Source organism: Cyanistes caeruleus, chromosome 4 (assembly GCF_971803275.1).
Source record: "Cyanistes caeruleus chromosome 4, bCyaCae1.hap1.1, whole genome shotgun sequence".
Lineage (NCBI taxonomy): Eukaryota > Metazoa > Chordata > Aves > Passeriformes > Paridae > Cyanistes > Cyanistes caeruleus.
The window spans coordinates 44,990,986-45,015,255 of record NC_141704.1 but is presented as its reverse complement, the minus strand read 5'-3'; the positions used below and the strand labels follow the sequence as shown (position 1 = coordinate 45,015,255).

Below are 24,270 nucleotides of genomic sequence, written 5' to 3'. Positions count from 1 at the left end.
AGTACTGTTTAGAGTTGACAATACATACTTTGTTCATGTTCAGCATACTGGTCATCAAATTACTAATATAAAAATTTGTCAGTACAATTTATACCTTAGAAGAAACATAAATTGGGGTGTTTATAGCAAATTTATTTCAGGTAAAGTTATGAAAAAAAAAAATCTGAAGCGTCAGATTGACACTTCTGTTTCTATAATGAGCCTATGAAAGTGCCTACACCACTGAAAATAGCACAAGGACATCATACACAGGAAGAGGCTTACTACAATTCAATTCAACATTGTTTTTTAATATCTAGAATATGCCATATCAGCTAAGACCACAGCTTCTGCACAGATTTCTCATAGAAAAAAGAAACAATTTATGCCTGTACGTTTTTTTTTACCCCACATACGCAAACTCTTAATTCCAGGCAAAATTACTCTGCCAGTGGCACCAGTAAGTCTTTGGCTGCATGTACACGCATAGATACGTCTGAAGTTTTCCCTAGCAGCTCACCAGGTCCAACCCTGAAGAATTACAGAATATATACAACTGTTCAATTCTGAATATGTGATATTACTGAAATTAAGGGAACCACACATAGCACTAGAAATTGACAAGCTCAAAAATAAAAAACTGTTTCTGAACCATTATTTCCGTATCTTTAAGACCTATACTACAATAGCATTTGAACATTTAATTTCAAACTGATAAAAATAGCTCTTTCTCTTCCAGATAAATAATATAGAAGATTTTTTTTTTCCTTGCCATGACTGGGAGATGTGAAGAATAACCCTTTCCCACTAAAAAAATAAAGGCTATGGTAGGGAAACATTTGGATGAGTGGTATGCCAGGCAAAACACCTTTCCAACAGCAAATTTTCATCACAGTTCAACTGTATCAGTTATGATACAGAAGAAAACCTAGTATTTATCCCAGCAACTATATGCAAAGATATTTGCTAACTACTATGAATATATGTGCAAACATAATGTAGGAGAGAGGATTCACTTACTTGATAGTCCAGGAGAGTCTCTGTTCTCACCATGATGCTGTGTACACATACAATTGAGGAATGAAGAACAGCAAACATAAAAATCCAGGCCAGGAAGAAGCAAGTGCACAAAAAGCAGCAGCAGCAGCGGGAAAGAAGGACAATGAAAACAATGTTAGTTCATAACTAAAATACAACATGCACCTCAATGCCAAAGGCAAGACCTCAAGAGACTCCGCAGTTCAGAAAAGTTGAAGCAACAAATCTGACAAATGTGCTTATCGAAAAAGCCATTATTAGAAGCCATCATTAGTAAATAGCGACTCTCTCAACCACTTCTTCTGAGCGGAAACTCCAGCAGCAATTTAGGGCTTGTATGACTTGATACACAGCATTTTTAAAAAGATTTTAAGCTGGACTGATTTCAAAAGACTGAAGCTCTGAAGAAAGCTAAAATAACACAGAATGTTTCCAAAACCACTTCACTTTCAGAAAAGCGTTTTGGAAGGAAAAAAAAACTTGAAAGCCATAAGTAATGTGCAAGCTACTAATGCTAGATCCAAGCCTAAATGCTTTTGCGTACAAACACAAACTTAGAAGGCACAGATCCAGTTCATCTACAAACACAGGTAACATTTGAAATTGCTTAGGATGAAAGACAAACAGCGCAGTTTTAAAATTAAGAGGGTATTTTACATCTAAGTATTTCCATAAAACCAAGTTGCATAAAATTTGTCTCCCACTGAACACATCATACGAAAGCACTAAAAGAGGGTAACTACACAGTAAATAGCCTGTACGCCTTTCTGATATTTGATCTGGAGTATTTTTTGAATCTTTGCTAACCAAGACCACAATCAAGGCTAAGATCCCACTGTGCTCAGCTATGTACAGATAAAAGGCAAATTCCACTCACATCTCTAAGGATTTACTACATTTGAAATCAGTGAATAATAGAAAAGGAGAAAACAAGAATACTGATCAGCATGAACATTTCCTCCTTAAAAATAAAATAAATCCAAACATGACATATCTTCTATATCCCAAATACATAAAGTAGCAAAATCTGTTCTCTGCTTTAAACAGGATCCAATCTTGCCTCTCTTATGAGGACTTAACAGCAGGAAATGTAAAAAAAAAAAAAAAAAAAAAAAAAAAAAAATATGCTTGCAAGCAGGAATCTTGTCTTGCACTCTTGACCTCAAAACACTGATTTTTTTTATTTTTTTTTTTAAATCCCTCACATCTGCCTAAGGGTGTTAAGTTGTAAATTGGCAGTGCAATGTGCAGATGCGAGACACTGCAATGATATACAGAAATTGCAGTACACATCTTTGGAAAGGTGAGGGAACCCTTCTTTCGTAATTCTGCACTTTCTGGAACAGGACTCGACTGAACGGGAAAAACTGTAAATATAAATAAAATATAAGTACACTTGGTAAATAACCTTCTATTGCCACCAGAGATTAAGTTCAGGTCAAAGAGTGAAACCCATTGGGTAGTAGTTCATGAAATGCATTCAAGAATTTAAGGGCTTTCAAGGCAAAGTGTTTATTCCTAATGTACAGATAACATACTGCAGACTAGGAAACAGTTTGTGTTCAGACTGGAACTGTCCTACCCTATGCTGATTTTAGATTCAAGAGACTAGTGGCTGACAAGAGAACAAGAAGCCTGCAAAAACTGTACAGAGATCTAGCAACTAACTGAAGGAGAGGGAGCACGGCTATTCAGCACTGGGCTGTTTTATTTGTCACTGGGAGCTGGAAAGCAAGAGAATGGAACTGGAACACTGTAAACAGACACACAGGATCAGAAGTACCTGAGACTCAGCCAGATGCTCACTCACAATGCACTACTTACGTGTGGAAGAAACAAGAGTGAAAAGGCACCGCAGCAGGTCCTGTCTCACTGCCTGCCCTGCATGCACCCTGGCCAAGATACAACGTGACACCAGAGAGCAGGGCAACCCGTCACCCGAGATGACGATGCAGGGGCTTTTCATGTAAATATTTTAGCATTGCATGGTTAATCCTATGAACTGGTACAAACAGCTCCTATGCCAGAGGCTGAAACACAAGCCTGTCTAACTCTGTCCTTCATCTTCTCCAACTGACATTCTGTTTACAGACCAAACTCCCTCTGTTGCTGATCAACACCCTCTCTTCATCAGAGGTATTTGAGTCTGTGTGTTTACCTAAAACCTGCAGAATACGTATTTCTAAACACTGGAGCAAGATGAAATGAGACTATTTTGGTCAAAAAGACCTTTTCATTTTCAAATGGCCTACTGCACCTCTATCATCTGCAATTTGTATCACTGCAGGCTAAAGTTCCAAACAACTAAGGGAACAAAACATGATGGTTTTACTACTTCAGTGTTTTTTCTGAAAAGAATCCTCTCAGGATATTCCTGTCCATCACCACCCACAACTCTTATTCTAAATATACAAAATTAAGAGAAACATACACATATTCACAGAGGCAAAGCCTACCCATATTTTCACATTATATAATTGACGACTTTGATTACAGATTACAGAACAAATCCTCCGACAGGTTCTCAACACTACATGATCAATTTCAGTTCTACAGAGCTACAATTACTTTTAAATGCTGCTGCCAAAATATATGAAGCCTAGACCACCTCCCAGTAAAGTTTTTGACTAAGACTTAGAAGTAAAACCAGCAATATAAATCCAGCCATATAAAGTGTCACATGAGACAGCAGCTGTAATTGCTTTTATACAAAGACAGCTCATATGCTTCAAAAAAAGCACTATTTTTAGAATCTTATTTCTCAGAAATAAAGCTTATAACAACTCCAACAAAACTTTAACTTATATCTGCCAAGTTCTTCTAAAAAACAGAATCCTTTTCCTGTTGAATATTAGAGTAAAAGCAAAAGCGTATGTCACACTAGCATGTCTGAATCTCATATTACACAAGCTTTTTTAAAACGCTGTTTTTACAATCAAAATATACAGCTAAATTTTTAATAGTTTGAACATTCTAAAGCCAAGTTTGAGTCTTCCCCTTGCCAAAGACAGACTTCCCCTGAAGGCAGTCTCTGATACGTGTCAGTCATTAAAATTAATCCAGCTAGATTGAAATTCAGGACCCCTGATCCAACCTGCGAACCTGATCAATAAAAAAGACCTCTATTCAATGCTTCAAGGGAAAAAGGTACTTTTATGTCTGTTGATTAAGTATTATTGCTATTAAGTAGCAAGGACTGACACTGACTGTATATCACAGGCAAATTATTTATTAAATATATGCCTTAGCAAAAACTAGACGTGACTAAAAATTACTAAAAAAGGTATTTCAAAAAAAAGAATGGTTTACACCATAGATTTCCATGTAATGTTCTAAGTTCTGGGGCAATGAGACTTGATTAAATTATTATTTTTTAGAAAAGTAGACAAAAACTATTCCCAAACTAGAACTCAGAGCATCTATTAGTTTGCACTCTTTTAATGGTGTCAGACTACAAAAATAGTTTGCTGAGCTGTCACAGCCTTTGTCTTCAAATTCTATTCAGGACATATCAACCTAATTGTTAGGAATTGCATTTAATATAAGACTTTTCTCTGTATGCTGATTCTGGAAAGGAAATAGCACAGCATTAAGATGATCTCCTCATCTTTTGTTCTTTTACAAGCAAGCCAAAAAAGCAAATTAGAAAGCTGACACCTCTAAAAAAGGTTTTTTTAAATACCTCCAAGAAACATCTCAATGGACTTAAAAGTGGAGAAAAAAGTTGATCAGTATTCCTCATGCACATTGCAATACATATATTTAATGAATTTCATCATGACAATGGAACTTTAAAAAAACAAACAAACAAACAAACAGATTGCACCTAAGAGTCTGGAACAGTGAAAAATTTGAAATATGATTTAAAAAAAAATTAATTTCTGGGAAGTGTCAGGATTTGCATTGACTAAAAGTCTTCAAAACTACTGGGTCAATCTCTCTTGAAATACATATAATATTTTTAATATTTAATTTTCCCTTCTTTTACTATGATATACAATAGGCTGTATATTAGACTACCAAATAAGCTTTAAAAAACGTTTTTACCACCTGTAGTGCAACACAAAACTGGCTGATATTTTGATAAGAAATGCTTAGAGTAGCCTATTAAAATATACCATCAGTTAAAAAAGTATTCTGAGATGACACTTCAGAAGCACATTGAATAAAAGGCAATCTGTCCTCACACTTAGCATTCTTCTAAAGGAGTCTTAGTAAAACAGAGACTCATTTTGAGGTACCTTCTTATGATCATGCTCTTCTGAAGGCATGCCACAAAAGGAGAAGTAGCACATTTTATGTTACTTTGAAGTGTTTTGTAAACTGGTACTTTTTAGCACATTTTGAGGAAACAAGGAGCCCAGCTACTGAACTGGCAGCATTTTTTTTAGAAATGAAAATACCCTACTGCACAGTTGATACTCATAATATGCTGCATCTGGGATATAAATGCATGGACCACACAGCAAATCAAAAAATTTGTTCATTGCAGAAAAAAGCCAAGAATTTTCTTAAAATACTGCAAAACAGTTTGTCTCCAAACTCACCACTTAAGATAAAAACAATAATAAAACACTTGATCCAATTAATAGCTCCATGTAGTAGTTGACTATCACAAATGAAGTTTGTCAGTAATGAGGTGTTAAGTTTGACCTTGACCTCAGTTACAGAAAAACATATCCTATTTTGCCTTTGAGGGGCAGTGCTTTGGAAACCATAAAACATTTCCTGCTTCAGCTATTAAAGTGCTTCTACATGACACAGCTTGTGGAAAAACTAAACTCTTAAATAATGTCAACATTTATGATGATTGATGATGAAGCACAATAGTACCCACTAGCCTTTCCTGTTTTTAAACTGTGCTTAGAAAGAGTTTCACTGCCTCAGAAATTTTATAATCAGTACAGATTATCAACTCTTACACCTCAGTTTACTCTGATAACATATAATTATCTCTCCTTCTGTCTTTTCTACTCCTCATTCCACCAAGAACTACATTATTTTTTCTATTGTCCATAGTCACTACCCAGCAAAGTATCAATTAGACTGAGAGGAATACTTTTTTTCTTTGGGACTCTGAGACAAATTCCAAAAATCAAATCCAAAATCTGAAAGTTTTTTGACATTCAGCCCTCCTGCCATGAGAATCTAGTAAATGATACATGATACTAGATGATACTCCAAACTCATTCACCAGAAAAGCATCAGTTCAAATGAAAAGTGAATAGATTCAAGTTATTTAGCCCTCCCCGTGCAAAAGCATCTTCATGTTCATCTCATTACACAAAGGCACACTTGAGTTACTCACTGAATTTCTATCCAGTTCCCCATCAACTGGAACGCTCTCCATGTTGAAAGGGCCTGTTCTGTCTCTATCAGTTAGAGTTCTTCCATCTTGCTACTTGAGGTCCTAGAAAGGAAAATAAAAATGCAATAATTTAATTCCAAGGGCTGAAATCCAGTAGAGAGCTACACTTTCTCTTCCGTCCATTTTAAGAAGCTGAATAGTCTCATATGGTAACCTCTGCGTTTTACAGTACCTTGCAAAACATGAACTTGGAAGAAAATCAACTTAGGAATGGAGAGAATAGTTTCAGATAAAATAGGCAAAACAAGAACTACTCAGAGAGGCAAGCACTCACTTCTACAAATAAGGAAGAGTTATGCAAAAAAAAAAAGAAACCCACAGGTTTTGCCCTGTACTTCCCGTTGTTCCAGAGTTCCCAGCAGCACATCGCTCCCACCGCACAGGCATGTGCACGCCAACTGTTTGGGTACAAAACAAAGCTGTCCTGGAGAAGCCAGAGCTGAGGGCTTCCCAGCATAACTCCAGAGACAGCCATGTATTGCTTTGTGGAATCAATACACAGAAATTAAATAATACGTGAAGCCAGCACCTTCTGTGGCACAGCGGACACTCATCTGGGGGTCACCACACACAGCCAGAAAGCAATGCCTCATTCCCATGGCATTTCCTATTCATTTATTTATTTTTTGCAAGAGAAACCTACAATGAATCTTAGTATTCATAGCATATTTAAAGTCATTAGTGAGACAAGCACACACCCTGGAATCAAGCAAAACTTGATGGGAAAGAAGTGCTTTAACCGTTGATTTGTTAAGCAAATTAAAGGAGAGGTGCAGACCAAACTGGGATGCCTGAGATGTCCAGCTACACCCCATCACTGTCCCTCTCTCCAAGACCTCCATCAAACAAGAGAGCAGTGGAAGAGAGGATGAGCACTTACCTGTTTGAAACAGTACCGTCAGTATCACGCAGGGAGAAATCCCTGTGGTCCCACCCTCCACAAAGCCACGCTCACTCTGCCCTTCCCACCAGCCACAGCAAGTGTTGGATCTGAGAGTTAGCCCAAGGACAATTTTCTCCTTTCCTTTGGTCTTGGGTGGGGAGAGGGGCAGGAAGCAGCTAAATTACAAACTCAATTGCTAAACCAACACTTGTGCAAGAGCGGGGGTAGTATGGAGGTGATTTATTTTTTTATGTTAAAATGTTAGCATATTGCTCTTAACCTGTGCATCAAGCTAATGGCAATGTTTAGTAAAAACAGACCAAGTGAAGACAGAAGGGTTAGGTGGGAAGACACATCACAGTCCCTCCAGGGAACCTGAGGAACATCCTGAATGCAAGAGGATGGGAAAAGGGCAAACAGGTAACCAGAATACACAGGATCTTCTGGCTCAAGGTCTGTCTCAGGAAATAGACGCTCGTAAAAACAAATCTCACTAAAAAGAATAACCTTTTATTCAACTGCTTTCCATGTTTTATTACAACTGTTTTTTGGTTTTGTATTATGTAAAGCAAGTTAGAATTTTCCCTCAGGAAAAAACATACAGTACTAATACACTCTAGCTAACCACCATAACATATGCCAGTAAACCACAAAAAGAACCATTAAAGAAATAGTTAAACAAAATGACTGTGTACTAACAAAATTGCCACGTTTTCTATGACTTAGTCCAATGAACTGAGGAGGACCTTGCTCAAGCACCTGAGTGATTAATTGAGGCGGCACACAGCTAGGAAGCATGGCTAGATGTTCTCATGTAAATCAGAAACAGCAGACATCTGAAAGGAGATGACGACAAGTTATTAATTTGCATTAATAAAAGGAAATATGCCATTACCACAGAAAGAGGAATTCACCCTAAAGCTCTGTTTCCCAGAGCAGCAGGCACTGAGACCCTTACCTTCCACACCCAGACATGAGATGCAGAACTGGGTGATGATTTTCAATGTCTGTTCCTTGTCATCGTTCCCCCACACACCCATTTTAGGTTCCCTTATTAGCAGGAACACCAGACTGCATGCATATTCACTTTGCAGAAACACCAAACTCTTTTAAATAGGATGAAAAATGAGTGGCATTACAAACAGATGCAAGCACTGCTATTTAAAGCAGTTTCTCAGCTTTTTTTTAGTTACACAAACTTGTAACCATACTCAAATTATCTGAAGGAACAGATATTTGTTGACAGGAACATTCAGCCTAAAACACTTTTAACTTACTTTTATATTTAACATTTTTTAACTCTTAATTTTTTATTGCCAATGCTCCTGTGGTGTATTCTGCTTCTCCATCTGTTCATGTGACCACAGCCTTCCTTATCTCAAGAGTGGTACCAATAGACAGGTACCCTAAAGGTCTCATTCTTAGCATTCATGATCACTTGCAGTCCCAAAGATTCATTCAGCACGCTCCCAAAGGCTGCAAGGAAGTTTTCTGGGAAAAGGAAGGAAAAATTTCTACCTGCTCATGTTTAAACACTAAAGCAGGTGCAGAAATGGTTAAGGACTACCTTCCCCCGAGCTGTTTAGCTTATGAGTAGACAGCCAGCTTGCCTTATTTTTCTTGGCAAAATGAAGGCTGAAAGTGAACAATATTGCTTCTGCTGTATGCCAAAATAAATACAAAAGAAGGAAAAGGGCTGTCTCAGCAAAAGGATATTGCCAAAGAGTCAAATAAGTATGAAATTGGAGAACAGATTTATTTTGAACATTACAGAACGCTTCTAACCATCTGAGCCCCAAGGCTTTGAAACAATTTTCCAGCCAATGTAGGGAAGGGGAATTTTCTTATTTGTAAATGCAGCCAGGTTATTATGAAGTGTGCTTCCACAAGCAAGATCTTTTCTACTTTAACTAATCCAACCATTAGATTTGAAGATGCGACCCCAAATGTACCATTTTATTGATTTGGGGCTTTTTTTTTTGCTTTTACTGCTTTCTATTACATTCACAAGTGTTTGCAGTTTGGTCAGCTTGAGGTTTCAATTTACAAATGCTCCTTCACAATCATAATTCTTAAAAGCTGAAGTATTCAGGAGGGCACACGCAACATGAAATTGGTTGAAAATAACTCTGTAATGGCATCCAGCTAGTCAGCTATTTTTCCTTTACAGACAATGGATATAATCAGGCACTCACAAAGGTATTACTTACTTTAAAGAACTGTAACAATTGGACAAATCCTGCCACAAAATAAGCTTCTCTTTCTCTCTAACTGTGAAGATGGCTGAACAAGTTAAAAACACATATTTAAAGCAAAAGGGAAATGTTTTCCTCTTATCACACAATCCATAACCTGTCCTGTTAACACTTGTATTCCATCTTATTTTTGCTGCTGACACCAAACTGTGTGGTGCAGCTGGCAAGCTGGAGGGAAGGGGTGCCATCCAGAGGGACCTTGGCACACTTCAGAGTTGGGTCTGTGTGAACCTCAAGACATCAGTGTTCAACAAGGCCAGGTGCAAGGTCCTGCACCTGGGCTGGGGCTATCCCAGGACAAATACCTGCAAGCACAAATACCCAATGGGTAGAGAATGGGTTGAGAATAGTCCTGAGGAAAATGAATCAGGGATATTGGTGCATGAAAACTAGACATGACGTGGCAACATGTGCCCAGAAAGCCAACTGTATCCTGGGCTGCATCAAAAGAAGAGTGGGCAGCAGGTCAGTCCACCAGGTCATTCACAGATCTACTCTGATTTCACAGTGTTTATATTTGATATTAGAAAGAAATTCTTTACTGTGAGGGTGGTGAGGCACTGGAACAGGCTGGCCAGAGCAGCTGTGGATACTCCATCCCTGGAAGTGTTGAAGGCCAGGTTGGATGGGGCTTTGAGCAACCTGGACTAGTGGAAGGTATCCCTGCCCATGGCAGGGAGATTGAAGCTAGATAGTTTTTAAGCCATTTTCCAACCCAAACCATTCAGTGGTTCCATGGTTTAAACAGATTGCTTCAGCCATTGGTAGTTTTTGTAATTTGGTTTTCAGTTCATTGCACCTTGAGAATAGGAAAATCCTCTGTAGGACTCCCAGAGAAGGAAAAAAAATACACATCAATGAAAGCTACTACTGCATGTGGACACATGCCACATTTCACATGCCACAAAGTGGATGCCTCAGTACTATACTGTTACCCAATATTCTCTTAGATATAGTTACACAGACCACAGATCAAAAGCAGCACAACTTAGGTGCCTCAGCCATGAGAGAAACTGTGGCAGCAAGCTTTTGTTCACTTCTGTAGAGATCAGTGAAGTGGATATGGCAGTGTTTTGCATTGACTTACATATTCTCTATGTTAACCAGATTATAAGCTTTTATTGCAGGTTATGTTTAACTAAATAAAGGAGTTAGTAGGCAATGCAAGGCCCTTTTTCTGACAGCATATCAAGAGCTCATCACCAAACATATTTGCTCCAGGCACAAGAGAGCTTAGCCCTGACACCATGGCAGTAATACCCTATTGTTGGCATATTTATAACATTAAATCATAATTCAGATCACAAAAAGACTCTTCCTCCCCTTCTCCCACACAAGATTAGCTTCAGTTCAAACACTTCACTAAATTTGGAGAGTTTCATTAAGAGTTCCCACCGTCCCCACACAAATTCCTAAATTTCAGCCAAGGTGCAGTCACAAAGTGCAAGTGGTATAGATGACCCCTGAATTTAATACAGTCTCTTTTTAGACAATGGACCAAGTTACTTGAACACCTGCATACTGTATTATATATAGGCAGGTTTTAGCTTTCTTCCTAAGGACTATGACCCACAGTCATTATACAGGGCACTTGCACTGCGACACTGTTTTGTGATCTGCTAGAGTATCACAGCACCCTCCTGCACTCCAGCACCAAACCTCACAGGCGAGCCCAGCCTCACCGTGACCTGCGTGGTGAAACAGCTGCTGCCTTCTGAGCCAGCCTTTCCAGAGGGGAACTGCTCTCCCAGGCTCTGACCTCCAAACTGACCTAAGCTCTGCTGGATGCCTGCCTTCTTTCCCTAAAGCCTAAAAGAAGCATTTAAATTGCCTGAGATAAGTATCAAATAAGAATATACCGTAATTTTTTTTAAGATGACACAAGCATAATAGTACATTAACTTTAAAGATCAATGTGGAAGCAAGAAAAGGCAAGGCACACTAGGAGAAAAGACAACCAGTTGTTTACATTGATGTCAAGAAGGATAAAAATCACCTAGGTCCTTGCTGGAAAGCAGTCACAACAGTACCGAAGAAATGCTATTTCACAGGGAATCAGAGAATGACCGAAGTAGGAAAAGACCTTTGAAGGTCATCTTGCCCAAGCCCCCTTCTGCAGAAGGATGTCTAGACAGGTTTTGAATATCTCCAAGGATGAAGACTACACAAACCCCCTGGCCAACCTGTGCCAGTGCTTGGTCGCCATGCTAGTCAAAAAGTGTTGCTGATGTTGGGCAGGAACCTCCTGTGGGTCTATTCATGCCCATTGCCTCTTGTATCATTGCTGAGCACCACTGCAAAGAGCCTGTGTCTATCACCTTTATACCTTCCCTTCAGGTATTTATACACACTGATGAGCTCCCCCTGAGCCTTCGCTTCTCCAGGCTGAACAGACCCAGCCCTTTCAGCCCTTCCTCACACAAGCCTTTGATCATCTTCACAGCCCTTCACTGGATTCTCCACTACACCCACATCCCTCTTGTACTCAGAAGCCCTGAACTGTACCCAGCACCCCAGACGTGAACTCAGCAGTGCTAAGTAGAGAGGAAGGATCGCTATTCTCAACCTGCTGGCAATTCTTTGTCTAAAGCATTCAGAAACACCATGTGTCCTCTATATGGCAAGGGCATGTTACTGACTCATGTTCAACTATCTGTCAGGATAACCAGGTAACTCCAGGTAAGCAGCTCTATAAGGTCCACAAGGAAGTTTAAGGTAATACTCTTAACAAAGGTATCTAAGTGCTAAAACAACTAGATATTAAGAGATAACTATAGTGGTTATAGCTACCTAAAACTCCTAGGAGGTACAGGATCAGTTTTAAGAGATTAAAGGAAATCTGTATCCTAAATCTAACTAGGGTGATCAAACCAAGGCTCTCAAAAGTGTCTTTCAGACTGTTGTTTGACTGCCAAAGGCACTTTCACTTTGCTCCATGCAGGGGGGAGCAGCAATAGCACAGAAGGTAATAGAGGTAACATGTCTTACTCTCAAAGCTCTTTGAATACAGTGCGCCAGAGGAAAAGCAGCCTCTTGGTTTAGCACAAGGCCACAGATCATCTTTCTCAACTAACAAGTCTGCACACCAAGTACACTTCATTATCAAGCTACAGATCAGGCCAGCTTCTTGCACATGACACAGTGCCACTGCACGCCAAGTACCCTGTGTTTGTTGAGATCAGTTCCAAGAAAGCAGGAACTGAAGCAGAGTTACTGGTAAAAATGGAGAAGGGACAACAGGCTCAAAAAAATTCAGCAAAAGATCTGGTAAACAAAGAAATCACAACTTTTTCCCACCTCTCAAACCAAGCACCTTACACTAACAAGGACCCAGAAGAACTAGAAACTGGTTGTATTTTGCAATTCTAGAAGAGAAATCTGAGAGTTGAGTAAATCTCTGGGTTAGATTCCTTCTACTGTGAAGTCAGTCCAAACAGGAGAGCTTGACAAAACCAGTAATTATATAGAAGTCATAGATGACAAACTGCATAATTACACTAACTCTGATTTGCAAGGTTTGAATTAAAAGTCCGCTACAAGTATAAACACACCAGAATCAACAACTGCCTCAAGTTCCCCAAGTACACTGTGATCACTTAATGCTATCAGCCACCAAATCTACCCTTATGAAACACTTCCTTCCACCCTGATTTTCATCACCTGCCTTCTCATTTCCTGAATAAACAGTCCATATGCAGAGCAAGCTGTTTCCTCTGTTTCTGTACTGCTGTTTTCAGAAGGGCAAAAAATAATCAAATACCAAGCCACCAAAAAAAAAACCCAGGAAAGCTGAAATGTTTAAGACCAGGACTTGAAAACATCTCTCATCTGGAAAAAAACCTGGCACAATCCAGACATCTCAGCTATCTTTTGAGAGAATTAGGTGGCAATGAAGGCCAAGAAAAGCATAACAAACTTCTGAATGCCCAATACAACTTCAATAATTACTACCTTAAACTGGGTTCCACAAACAAACTTCTCTTGGAAAGAAATGAAAGAGTACAGAAAATATGGTAAGAGTCACCTTATTGGTACTAAATCCCAACATTCTCTCTAAAAGCTTGAGCTCCCAGGGTTCTGCAGCCCTTTGGCCATTGAAATACACTTCAAAGCTCTCAAACTTTTCCCAGTCTTCATGGTAAGTATTGTGTAATACTGTTCCCATGACTCAAACAAGTTGTTGGTCTTGATGGTAAAAATGTCTATTCCTTCACTTAAAGGTGTCTAGTTACCTGCAGCCTGTTACACTTCGCCTCAACGAGCCATTTTTACCTAGGTCTCAGTCTAACTTTGGAGCATCAAAATAAGAGAGGCAATAAACCATTGATTTTGTTCATTTAAGAGAGAACCTATGAAGTTTCATAAAATATTCAGATACTTTTTTGTATGTTTCATTGTGAAGTAGGAAAAGATTTATTCAAACCTTACAACACCAAATCTAGCATTTTATTTTTGGATACATTTATTTTTTACTTTGCTGCAGTACTAACCACGAAAATAAGCAAGTGGGTGTCATACACAACCTTAATGCAAAGTTCATTTGGCCAAATGACAGTCTTGATTATGAAGGAAAAAAAATGGACTAAAACTAAGTGGTTAGAGACATTACAAACCATATTCCTTTCAGAACTCCACCCTGTGATTTTCTTCTGCATCTGCACAGTTACTAATAATAGTCTCTCATATAATACTCTATGTCTTTCTCATCTCCATTTTGGCAGCTGTATGAAGAGGCAATATGACACACTCTGCTAGAGACAGCTGGGAGGGATTAGGAGATTACCAGTCCTCCACGCCCGGTCCTTACCACCTCTTTCCCCATTGTGGCTCAGGTTTTCCTGAACTGCCAGCAGACCTGTCTGTGCAGGTGCTCCCTAACCCTCTTCTGTCAGGAGGGACCCCCACTATTGCAAATTATTTTAAACAGACACTCACAGAATGTGTACCATTTAAACTGAGCTGATCATGGCACCGCAGGGATAACAAACAGCTGAGGGACACCACTCACCCACCCTCAATCAAACCCTAACAGCCTGGCTGCAGCTGTAGGCTCCCCCAACACCAACTGGAAACTATTTCAGAAAATGAAGGGAATCAAGCCAAGGCAAAAGGGAAAGTAATGCTGTTGTTAGAGGTTTTTCTGAAATGAAAAAGTGTGGTAAGTCAGCAGAGATGTTTCCACCAACAAAATGGACAGGTGGCAGAACAAATCCTTCTGATACAGATGCCAAAAAGGAATCAGCTGCCCTCCTGAGAGAGCAAATAGATCTGGATTTCTTCTGCATGGATCTTTCCAAAACAAAAGACTATGAAAAATGTTTAGAATATAAGAATTAATTTATTGTGCTGAAAAAGCCTTAATAAGAGGATCTTAAAAGTCTATTTTAATACTAATAATGATATATGATGATATAATAATATAATGTATGATGTATAATGACCTAAACATTTTAGTTATAATGAGATCATGTATAAAGAAATATTTTAAGTCTCATCTGCAGGTCAAGATACAATCTACTTCAAAAGGAATAAAGTTTCAGAAAGCTATTCTGAGAGTATTTATAAACAATTGGAAGTAATCATATGTCCTGGGGTGACTTTATGATACTGGTATCCCCAGTCATCTGGTTTATGTTATATATTAATTTCTGCACCTTTAAGACTGGCTTTGAGAGCAAGAGAGGGGGAAGAAGCAGCTGCAGTTTGTGTTAAAGAAAAACATCACTCCCATACATCCCGCTCCTGGACTGTGGTGTTTGCAGCACGAACAGACAGCAGGACAGAGCTTCTCTCTGGCTTTTAGTTAGTTTTAGCTAGCTGAGGCAGAGGAGTTCCCTGGACCTCTTTTTTCCTTTTTATTTCCTAGATCTGTGCAAGTCTGCTCTGGCCTGAACACCCAGCCAAACCCTGGGAGCTCACGCCTGTGGCCCACCGGGGCCTGGGCCTCGGCACTTAACAGCGCCGGAGGGACTGATAAGAACCTGAGTGAGCCGAGCTACACCACATGAAAAGGACTTTTCTTCCTAGATCTGCCATCCCATTGAACAGTGAGAGGTTTTATTGTTTAATATTATTCATTTTCTGTTAAATAAACAGCTTTTTCCACTTCTCTCCAAGGAAATTTTTTCCTTTCCTAGACCAGTTCGGGGGGAGGGGTCATTTGAATTTTTTTTCCCTGGGGAAACCCCCATTTGGAGTTATTCTCCCAAATTTGCCCTAAACTAGGACATCATACCATTACAGATCAATGAATTATTAACTGCTAGATAAACTATATGTGACTAGGTGAGTGCTTTTTACCTACTGCAAATAAAGTAAACAAGTTAGCTTAAACTACCATGAAGCTTCTGTATCTCAGAAGCTGCAGTGATTTTGGTTGGACAAATAGGCACCAACATGCCAACAGTCACTGCCACATCAGATGTTCTTGCAGTCAACTTCCTAAATGAATCCTTAAGATTTTCCATTAAATGAATACTATACCTCCAAAACTGAGCCAGTGCAAAGACCAATTTTCTAATGGCAATTCTGCTAGGTTTTTAGTCCTTCCTTCGCACTATATATTTTGCCACCTCTGAGAACTGAAAAGAATGCCAAACGTATTTTCAAGGGTGAAAGAGACCTTAGGGCCTCTTTTAAGTTTTCATAGTTATTGAAAGGACACCCTAAGTGTCAGATCTCCCAAATACCTACCAGTACAGAAGCACTTTTCTATACCCCAATGGCTGTTTCAGCCAAGTAAGAACTGAGATTAACTCTATCATGAGCTTCATGAATGCACTTCACAGGAACTCAGTTTAAGAGAGTAACTACAATCCTAATTTCTGCTCTAAACTGAAATAAACAAAATAGAAAAATCAATTCAAGTTCCAAGATTAAAAATATGAAGGAAGTCTTAACACAGACAAAAAAGTTTCAGTTGAAGTTATGTTGTGTGAGAGGTTTCTAGGAAATGGGCTTTCTGCAGGCTTAAATGTGGATATTTCAAACAGGAACCTTATGTTTATGCTCATGTACAATTTAATTTTCTTATTTTAGCAGCAGTGTCTCTTCTTGATATTTAAACAGAGTTGATGACATAATAAACGACCTTCATTTCAATTTCTTTCAGCAAGTGCTAGAAGGTAGTTTATACAAGTTTAAGACACAGGATATCTGTACAAGAATTTAAGAACAAAAGGTCAGAGTAGCCTACTGCAATAGAAAAAACCCTAGAAATCCTAACTTAAAGCAGCAGCAGGTTCAAACAGGCAGCAATAGTATCTGGTTTACACATCATGGTTTATTAAAAAGCTTTAGAAAGTCTAATTTGGATTTCCATTGGTTATGCCAAGTTTGTTTTTTTCACTCTAACACTAAAGTAAAACGAGATAATGAACCCAACTCTGCTTTTTAGATGTCAGTGCTGTTCTACACGATCACAACTCAGGATCTTTTGTAGGTTTTGTGGCAGGGCTGTTTTTTTATTTGTTTTCATTTGTTTATGGTTTGTGAGGTTTCTGGGGATCCTAGGGAGGAAAGCTGGGGTTTAATGGGAGGTTTTTCATTGTTGTTCTGTGGAGTTTTTTTAAATATGGGAGAAAAATATTGCAAATAGACTTCATACGGGCTTAACAAGTACTAGTGCTTTCAGCACCAAACATCCAAGCTTGTCTTCTGAAGCTACTGAGTAACTCCTGATCAACTTTGATTTGGAACTGCTACAACAATCTTAGATAGCTTTCAGTTTAATAGGATGAACCAGTAATACTTAAACAATATTGCCTGATCCACAGGAACTGTACAGTGTTATTGCATTGCAGACTTGGCAAGTCACCTGGCACTAAACTTCTTGTTTACCTACCCATTTCTATTTAACAAATTACTCCTCTATGGCACTTCTTTGGGCAATGAGAAGCACCTGGCCCACCACAACAAACAGCTACAGATGAATTACAAGCAACATCAAGTGACAACTTAACTGCAATTCACAGCCCTCAGAAACCAGTATCACTGCCTAATTTAAGTCAGACCAGTGCTCACACTATTTGGAACAAACAAGCAGCTTATATAAATTTTTTTTTTTTACAGAGTTGAGAAGTCAAGCCTTTCACAGATCAAAGCCAGCCCTCAAGAACAGAAATTAAATATAGTTGTTCCCAAAGCTGTCAAATTTCTGAAGAACAGAATGCTTTTTTGCTCCCAGTACTGCAAAGAGACACCAAGACTTTTCAGAGGAAGAACCAGATATTATGAAGGTACTTCTAATGTTCTGCTGCAGGGACCAATGTAGAAGTTACTATTTTTTCTGCTTCAATCAACAGAGAATGTGATCCTATGGTTGGGATAAAGAGTTTCTGTTCCCTGACAACCAGGGAGTGGTGGTAAGCGTGGACAGATAAATAAAGTCTTGACACCTCCTTGCAAGTTATTTGAAATGCTTTGGAGTAGAAAAAGAGAGAAAAAAATCATGTCCTACAAAAAGCATTATTCTGTTTGAGGTTAAACAAATATTTAATGGACAAGGAACTTCCTCCTGCTCTTCTACACAGTACACTCAACTACTGGGAATTCTCTTTACCATAAAATGGTTTAATGGGGCCATCAGATAGTGTGAGCACCTGATTTAAAGTGAATACAATCCTCTCAGCTGTGCAATCCCACAGGACTGTGTGGATAGGAACCTTTGAATCCCGCCTCCCCACCATCCTCAATAATCAGTTAGTTAAAGGAGGCAAGAGACATCACATAGCTCAGGAATGCAGAAGAGAGACACAAATCCTGGGAAGGAAGGAAGCAATACTTGTAGGTTCAAACAAATTCAGTTGCTATTTTGACAATAAATAAGGGAAAGAACAATTCCAAGATGGAATGTATTTCTTTTTTAAAAGAAAAAAAAGAACCTATGTCCTTCCCTTTCACAGTATTATAATATTCCAATACTGTCCTCTGAACTGACAGGAATTATCAGTTAACAGCATTTTATAATTTACTTTCATATTTAAAATCACACACAATACCAAGATAACACAAGCTTAACTACCGAGATAATATTAGCATAAAGCAATTCAATACCCTGTATCTCTGCCAAAGCAGTTAACTACACCTCTATGTATAATGTTACACATTTTATTCCCTTGAAGGCAGCTTACACATGTATTTCCAAGTCTAATGCTAATTTCCATGCTTCACAAAGTAAATGGGGCCGGGCAGCAATAGCTCAGAAGCTGTAACTGAACAAAAATGTATGTCCCAACCTACCCATAGAGTAAGAGTGTGCTCCTGGGGCACGTTCCATCCCTGACGCTCACTTTCACACGCTGCACTGAGATGTCAGAAGGAAGAAAACTGCAGGTACCCATTCAGACTGCCTGCAGGAGCAGCTCTAAGAGTAACTGCCAGCACATGCTTCTAACCATATGCAATGCTAATAGGGCCACTGGAAGAACCTTGCATCCTGCACCTCCAATTCATTACCGAGTACTCAAAAACAGCTGTCACAGACACAAACTAGTCAACTTCAGCAGGTACACTGTAGCGACAACTAGAGTATTTAATTTTTAAAAACTATGATTTGTTCAATAAATCTTATAATGAACATGTAGGAGAGTAAAAATTTATTGGTTTGGGGTTTTTTTCCAAAATTGTAAAGCAAAAGCCCATATAACACTGTTTTTAATGACAGCAACAAGAATGCAGAGCCTCTAATCTGAAAAAGAGAAATCTTTTCTCATGGGAAAGATTTCGTTCCTTTATTTTGTAGCCCTCAACAGAATTCAGAGAAGGATGAGCTGTCTTTCTGATGATCACAACCTGAGGAAAAATACCATATGCCAGTAGTTCATAATACAGTGGCACGTTTTACACTCCCATGACGGCTTCTAGAGCAACTTCAGCTTTTTCATATCCAAATTGTCTGCAACAGATATGGAATATGAAAACAGGGCTTGTAACTCCAGGAGCGCAATTAACTTTATAAAATCCAGATTAAAAGTGAGTAATAGCCAGATAGATATTTCAAAGCCTTTTATTAGCACCAAACTGTAAAGTAACTGAGACACCCATCAAAGCCACCTAACCAAGATAAGCACACAAACTTTCCAGTTACAGCATGAAATAATAAGCAGCTTTCCCCCAAGAGAAAAGCACTATGCCAACACTTCACATACAATGAGAATTGACTGTTCCCAAACATTGATAAGTATAATTAACCTTCTAACTCTGTCTTTGGCCTTGCACATTAAACCTGAGTTCATCTTGAAAACCAATTAAAATGCTAAGCAGTCTGTCTTCTTTGGAACTGGAGAATAGCATTCAATAAAAAAAAAGCATAGCACAATTGTCTCCTAAGACACCTTCAAGGATCCCTTAGCACTTTTAATAAAAATTGTAATTCATAAATAAATCATATTTTAACAAGAACTGAAAAATTCTTCAATTCTGCATGAAGATGCTGAAACATTTAAGGTTTATGAAGGCAAAAGTAAAGGTTTAACAGAAAAAAATAGCCACAGAGAAAAAAGATAAAGATGACCTAGGTGGGCTACGAAGTTTGATTTTGCCTTTTCATACTATATTTAACAACAGATATTAATTGTACAGTACAGTTCCCAGTCAAAGAACTTAACTTCTCTTGCGCTCTCATTCGTTCTCCTTTTTGATTGACTACTGATGAGGAAATTACTTATAATTTATGTCACCCAACCTGCTTTTTTTGGCTGCCATTTTGAAATTAGCAGAACAACTAGATGGGCAGAAGGACACAGAACTCTCATTTTGCTTTCTAACTTCTTCTTTCCTATATCATAGATATTTCCTCTTACAAAAAAAAACCCACATGCCTACTTGCTATGAAATTTAGATGAATGTGACAGATGATCTCATTTCTTCTCATAACTTTACTTGTTCAACAGAAGGAAAAGGAGGTAAAGTGATTTCTGACTCTCTAGCAAATCTGAGTACCATTTTAGAGTTACTACTCAGTTTTAACATCAAAATTTTGTTTCCAGTGTTGTATTTTAGTATAACTTCATTCACTATTGGAGTTCAGAGCAGCATTAATTACTTTTTCTTCCCCATTTTCAGAATTTATTTTTAAATCTACACAATATATCTGCTTAACAGTATTATACTGTTCCAGTATTTCAACGAGCTTAAATTAGCTCTTCATCTTGAAAACAGGTCCTTTATGAAGTGGCTCAAAGTCAGAATCATCTTCGTGTCACATTTCATGCCTTGTAAGTTCCAGGGAGCTCTCTCGGTGCTGTTCAGCTACCCCTGACAGTGCTGTAGATGGCAGTGTTTCACAGAGCTCACCTCCCTGCCCTAACCTGGGGCTAAGCACTGCAATACAGGGAATACACCGTAAGGCTGCTTCAAGAATCTTCAGTTCAGGCAATTCTGTAACATATCACACAGCGTAAGCATGTATACAAAATGCCTTAATTTGAAAAGCGACCTTCTCAGATGACTAAAGAAATGTATCATAACACCAAACAAAAATGTTAAGTTACTGCAGGTGAGATCATCCTTGTAACAGAGATCCACAATAAACTGTTCCCAGATATGGCATTGGAGCACACTCAGACATCTAATTTCAGATTACCAAAAGAAAAATCAAGTTCTCCACAATAACCACCTATTTCTGACTAGAAAGTGCTGTTCTAGTGCAGGTATACATCTGGATCGCCTGGGCTTTAACTTTACTTGAAATTGAGGCACTTCCAGAAAATAATTTCCTGCACAGAAAACATCTCAGTTTCATGCTAAAATACAGTTCTAGTCTGTCAGCAACACAATTTCCATGCAGAACCCCACCAAAAGTAGTCACTTTTGCCTGGAAGCTGACTGTTCACAACATGGCATGCACACACAAGTTTTCACAGGAATGAACTACCACTCACTCCTGGAAAACTTAAATAACATGAATCCAAGTGTATATATTGCTTTGACTTCCAATTCCCTCTCTTCCTAAAATTTTAGCAGGAGCTGACAGAAGCAAAGCATGCTATATCTCATTGCTAAAACTCTTAGGTGTTCTGCTGCATATGCCAGAGGACTGAGGAGCAAACTGTGCAAATCCCATGCCACCATCATGGTGGGTTCACTTTATTTCATAATGGGTAGAAAAATTACTCCATCACTAGCAAATCAGTAGCTTTAGGGACCACCTCAACAGCAATTTCAGTGCTCCCTCAGATAAAATCCATCTCCAAGCTGTCAGCCTCATTATGCATCTCAAGCTAAGTACCTAACACTAGCTAGGACACTGAGCATGCAAGCTTGTCCTGGTAATGCCCACAAATCAGAATTCACAGGAGTTTAGCACTTCTATTCCTTATGAGGAAGGAGAGCCTGCTGAAGATGAAAATTATTGTCTTTGCTACTCAGCAAAATATTTGCAGGGAACTACAAGATGCATGGGATGCCAGAAACAGTGATGCAGGAAGAGCAGAAGCCAAGACAATAATATGTCATCCTCATTAACTCAGAAAACAAAGTCCAAGGCTGTGATGGAGAGCAGACTGATACCACTGCATTCCACCAGAGTATCAGCAGTAGGGCTCCTACAAGTGCTGGTCAGAGCAAATAAATTTGTGCAGATAACCTCCCTGCACTCAGTACTGGGAGGAGTGGAGTGTTACTAATTTTGCTTTATAGCTTATGCTTGCAGTAATTTGTTTGAGGAGGGAGCAGATGTTGACATAAGCACCTGAACTGCAGCTTCCCCCACACTGTTACAATAGCATGATCTTTGCAAGGTAAGCATCAAAATCAGCCATGCATGGGATTCAAGTAGAGACATTTAAAATTTCACAACTGCAAAATATTCATGCATCATGCAAGCTTCCATCAGTGAACACGCGTATTTGTCTCCAGAGAAAGTGAAGCAAAGCACAAGAACACAGAATGCTGCTCGGTTTCTGAACTGTTAAGAGAGGCAGGACAGCAGCAAAGAAGAAAAACCAAATATGCTAATATATGCTTAAATGAAAGGAGAAAGGTGCGTGAGGCTAAAGATAAAACTTTCATGGACATAGAATAAAGCTGGGTTGGAGAAAAGATGTTTAGAAGTGTCAGACAATTATAACCACAACAGTTAATTACACAAGGCCATCATCTAAAAGAGGACTACAGCAAGAAAAATAAGGAGATAAATGTATTTTTTTTAAAACACAGAACAAATTTCAAGCAAACATGACCCTGCAACAGGACAGCAACTAAGGTTGCCAGAGCTCAAGTGGGCTTTTGTTCAATACTGATGGCAACAGCAGCACTGTGTCACAAGAAGAGGACAGATGCTAAGGAGAGTTGGAAAATTGTACCTATTATACCTGTGAGTGGTAATAAAAAAAGCTTCATTTCAGCTCTTGGGACCCTTGACACTGGAGAAGGGAGTGAGGATTCAGTGAGAGCTTTCAGACTGAAAGGACTGACAACAGATGCACACCTTCCTTCACTCAGGTCCTTTCCTAAGGCTTCATATGAAACTTGTTTAGCAATTACTTTTCACTCCTCCACAATTTTCCCTGCTGCAGAACACACTGTGCAGATTGCAGGTGGTCAGCTATAGCAAGTTACAAGTCATTAAAACACCATCTGCTCCCTGAGAAAAACAACAGCAAATAAAAAAAACACCAAAAAAACACCACATCCCTTTCTTCCTTTCCTCCATCCAAAAGTTTAGAGGTGCAAAATTAAACATCATCTCTATGAAGGCATTAAACTACATTCAGAAAATTATTCTGAGCCAGGAGCTTGCTTTCACAACATTTCCCTCAAGACCTTAAAGCCAAATGAATCACAACAGATGCTACTCATTTGGCAAAAAGACAACCCAAGCTTCTTAAAATCTGCATTTGTAAGACAGAAGTATCTGCTAAGCAAGCAGTTTATGTTTTAATCACTTACAAGAAACTACCAGTCAAAAAACCCCCAAACCAGACCACACCACAAAAAAAAAAAAATAAAAAAAAAAAATCACCGAACTGTTTAAATGAAGTTGTTAGCTAACACTGGAAATTCATGCTTTTTTTTTTTTTTTTTTAAGCCCACAGAAATGTCTACAAAATGCCAAACTGAATCACAATCCAAATTTACATGTGATACTGCAGATATGTTTCAGCCATCACTTTCATCACTTTTGAACACCATATAGTGAAATCGACATCAGGTCTCTCTCACTCTAATTTCCCTTTCCTGGGCTGCCAGCACAAATGCTTTTTTACATAGCAAATTCACAAAAGGTCAACTGCCAGACAATATTTCACATACAAAGTTAAAAGGAAAAACAAATTAAAACTCATTATTTCTTAAGAACAATACACAATGAAGTTACCCTTAATACTGTTTTCTTAAAATGCAACAAACCTTAACTTCCTGAAGTTTAAAATTAAACCCAAAACCCAGAAGAGCCAGCAGTTTGAGAAGCTTGGGCCTCCTGTTGCTACACAGCAATAGCAAGTATCTACATTGTTACAGAAAAATTACTAGTTTCTTCTTCCAAAAGCAGACTACCTCATCTAATTTTTCTGCTGGATCTTCATCAGTCTGATGCATAACATACTGTTGCATAATGAAGACAGGAAGATACGGTTTTTAACTGTTCTCAGCATGAGAAATGTCATGCTGGTAAGTATTTCAGATACAGAATGAATTCTTGTACCTGTAATAAGAGGAAGAAGGAGTCCACAAATTATTATCCAGAATAATTAAGGAACAGAGTTCAGAAATAAATACATGTAAGGGAACAAAGAAGGGAAATGCAG

General features: G+C 38.6%; 1 protein-coding gene across 28 annotated transcripts in view; it reads right to left on the bottom strand.

Moving 5' to 3' along the window:
• OSBPL8 (oxysterol binding protein like 8) overlaps positions 1-24,270 on the bottom strand; it is an 82,353-nt gene that overhangs the window by 46,540 nt on the left and 11,543 nt on the right. For 18 of the 28 annotated variants that reach the window (XM_086884242.1, XM_086884244.1, XM_086884250.1 and 15 more), the window contains 2 exons: positions 6,326-6,427; positions 1,000-1,036 (listed from right to left, as the gene is read on the bottom strand). In XM_086884242.1, coding sequence (XP_086740368.1) covers positions 1,000-1,036; positions 6,326-6,367 — 79 coding nt within the window. In that variant the 5' untranslated portion in view covers positions 6,368-6,427. Of the gene's footprint in view, positions 1-999; positions 1,037-6,325; positions 6,428-6,557; positions 6,700-7,967; positions 8,105-24,270 lie in introns of those variants that run through there. The other 10 variants (XM_086884269.1, XM_086884267.1, XM_086884268.1 and 7 more) reach the window with 7 other exon arrangements.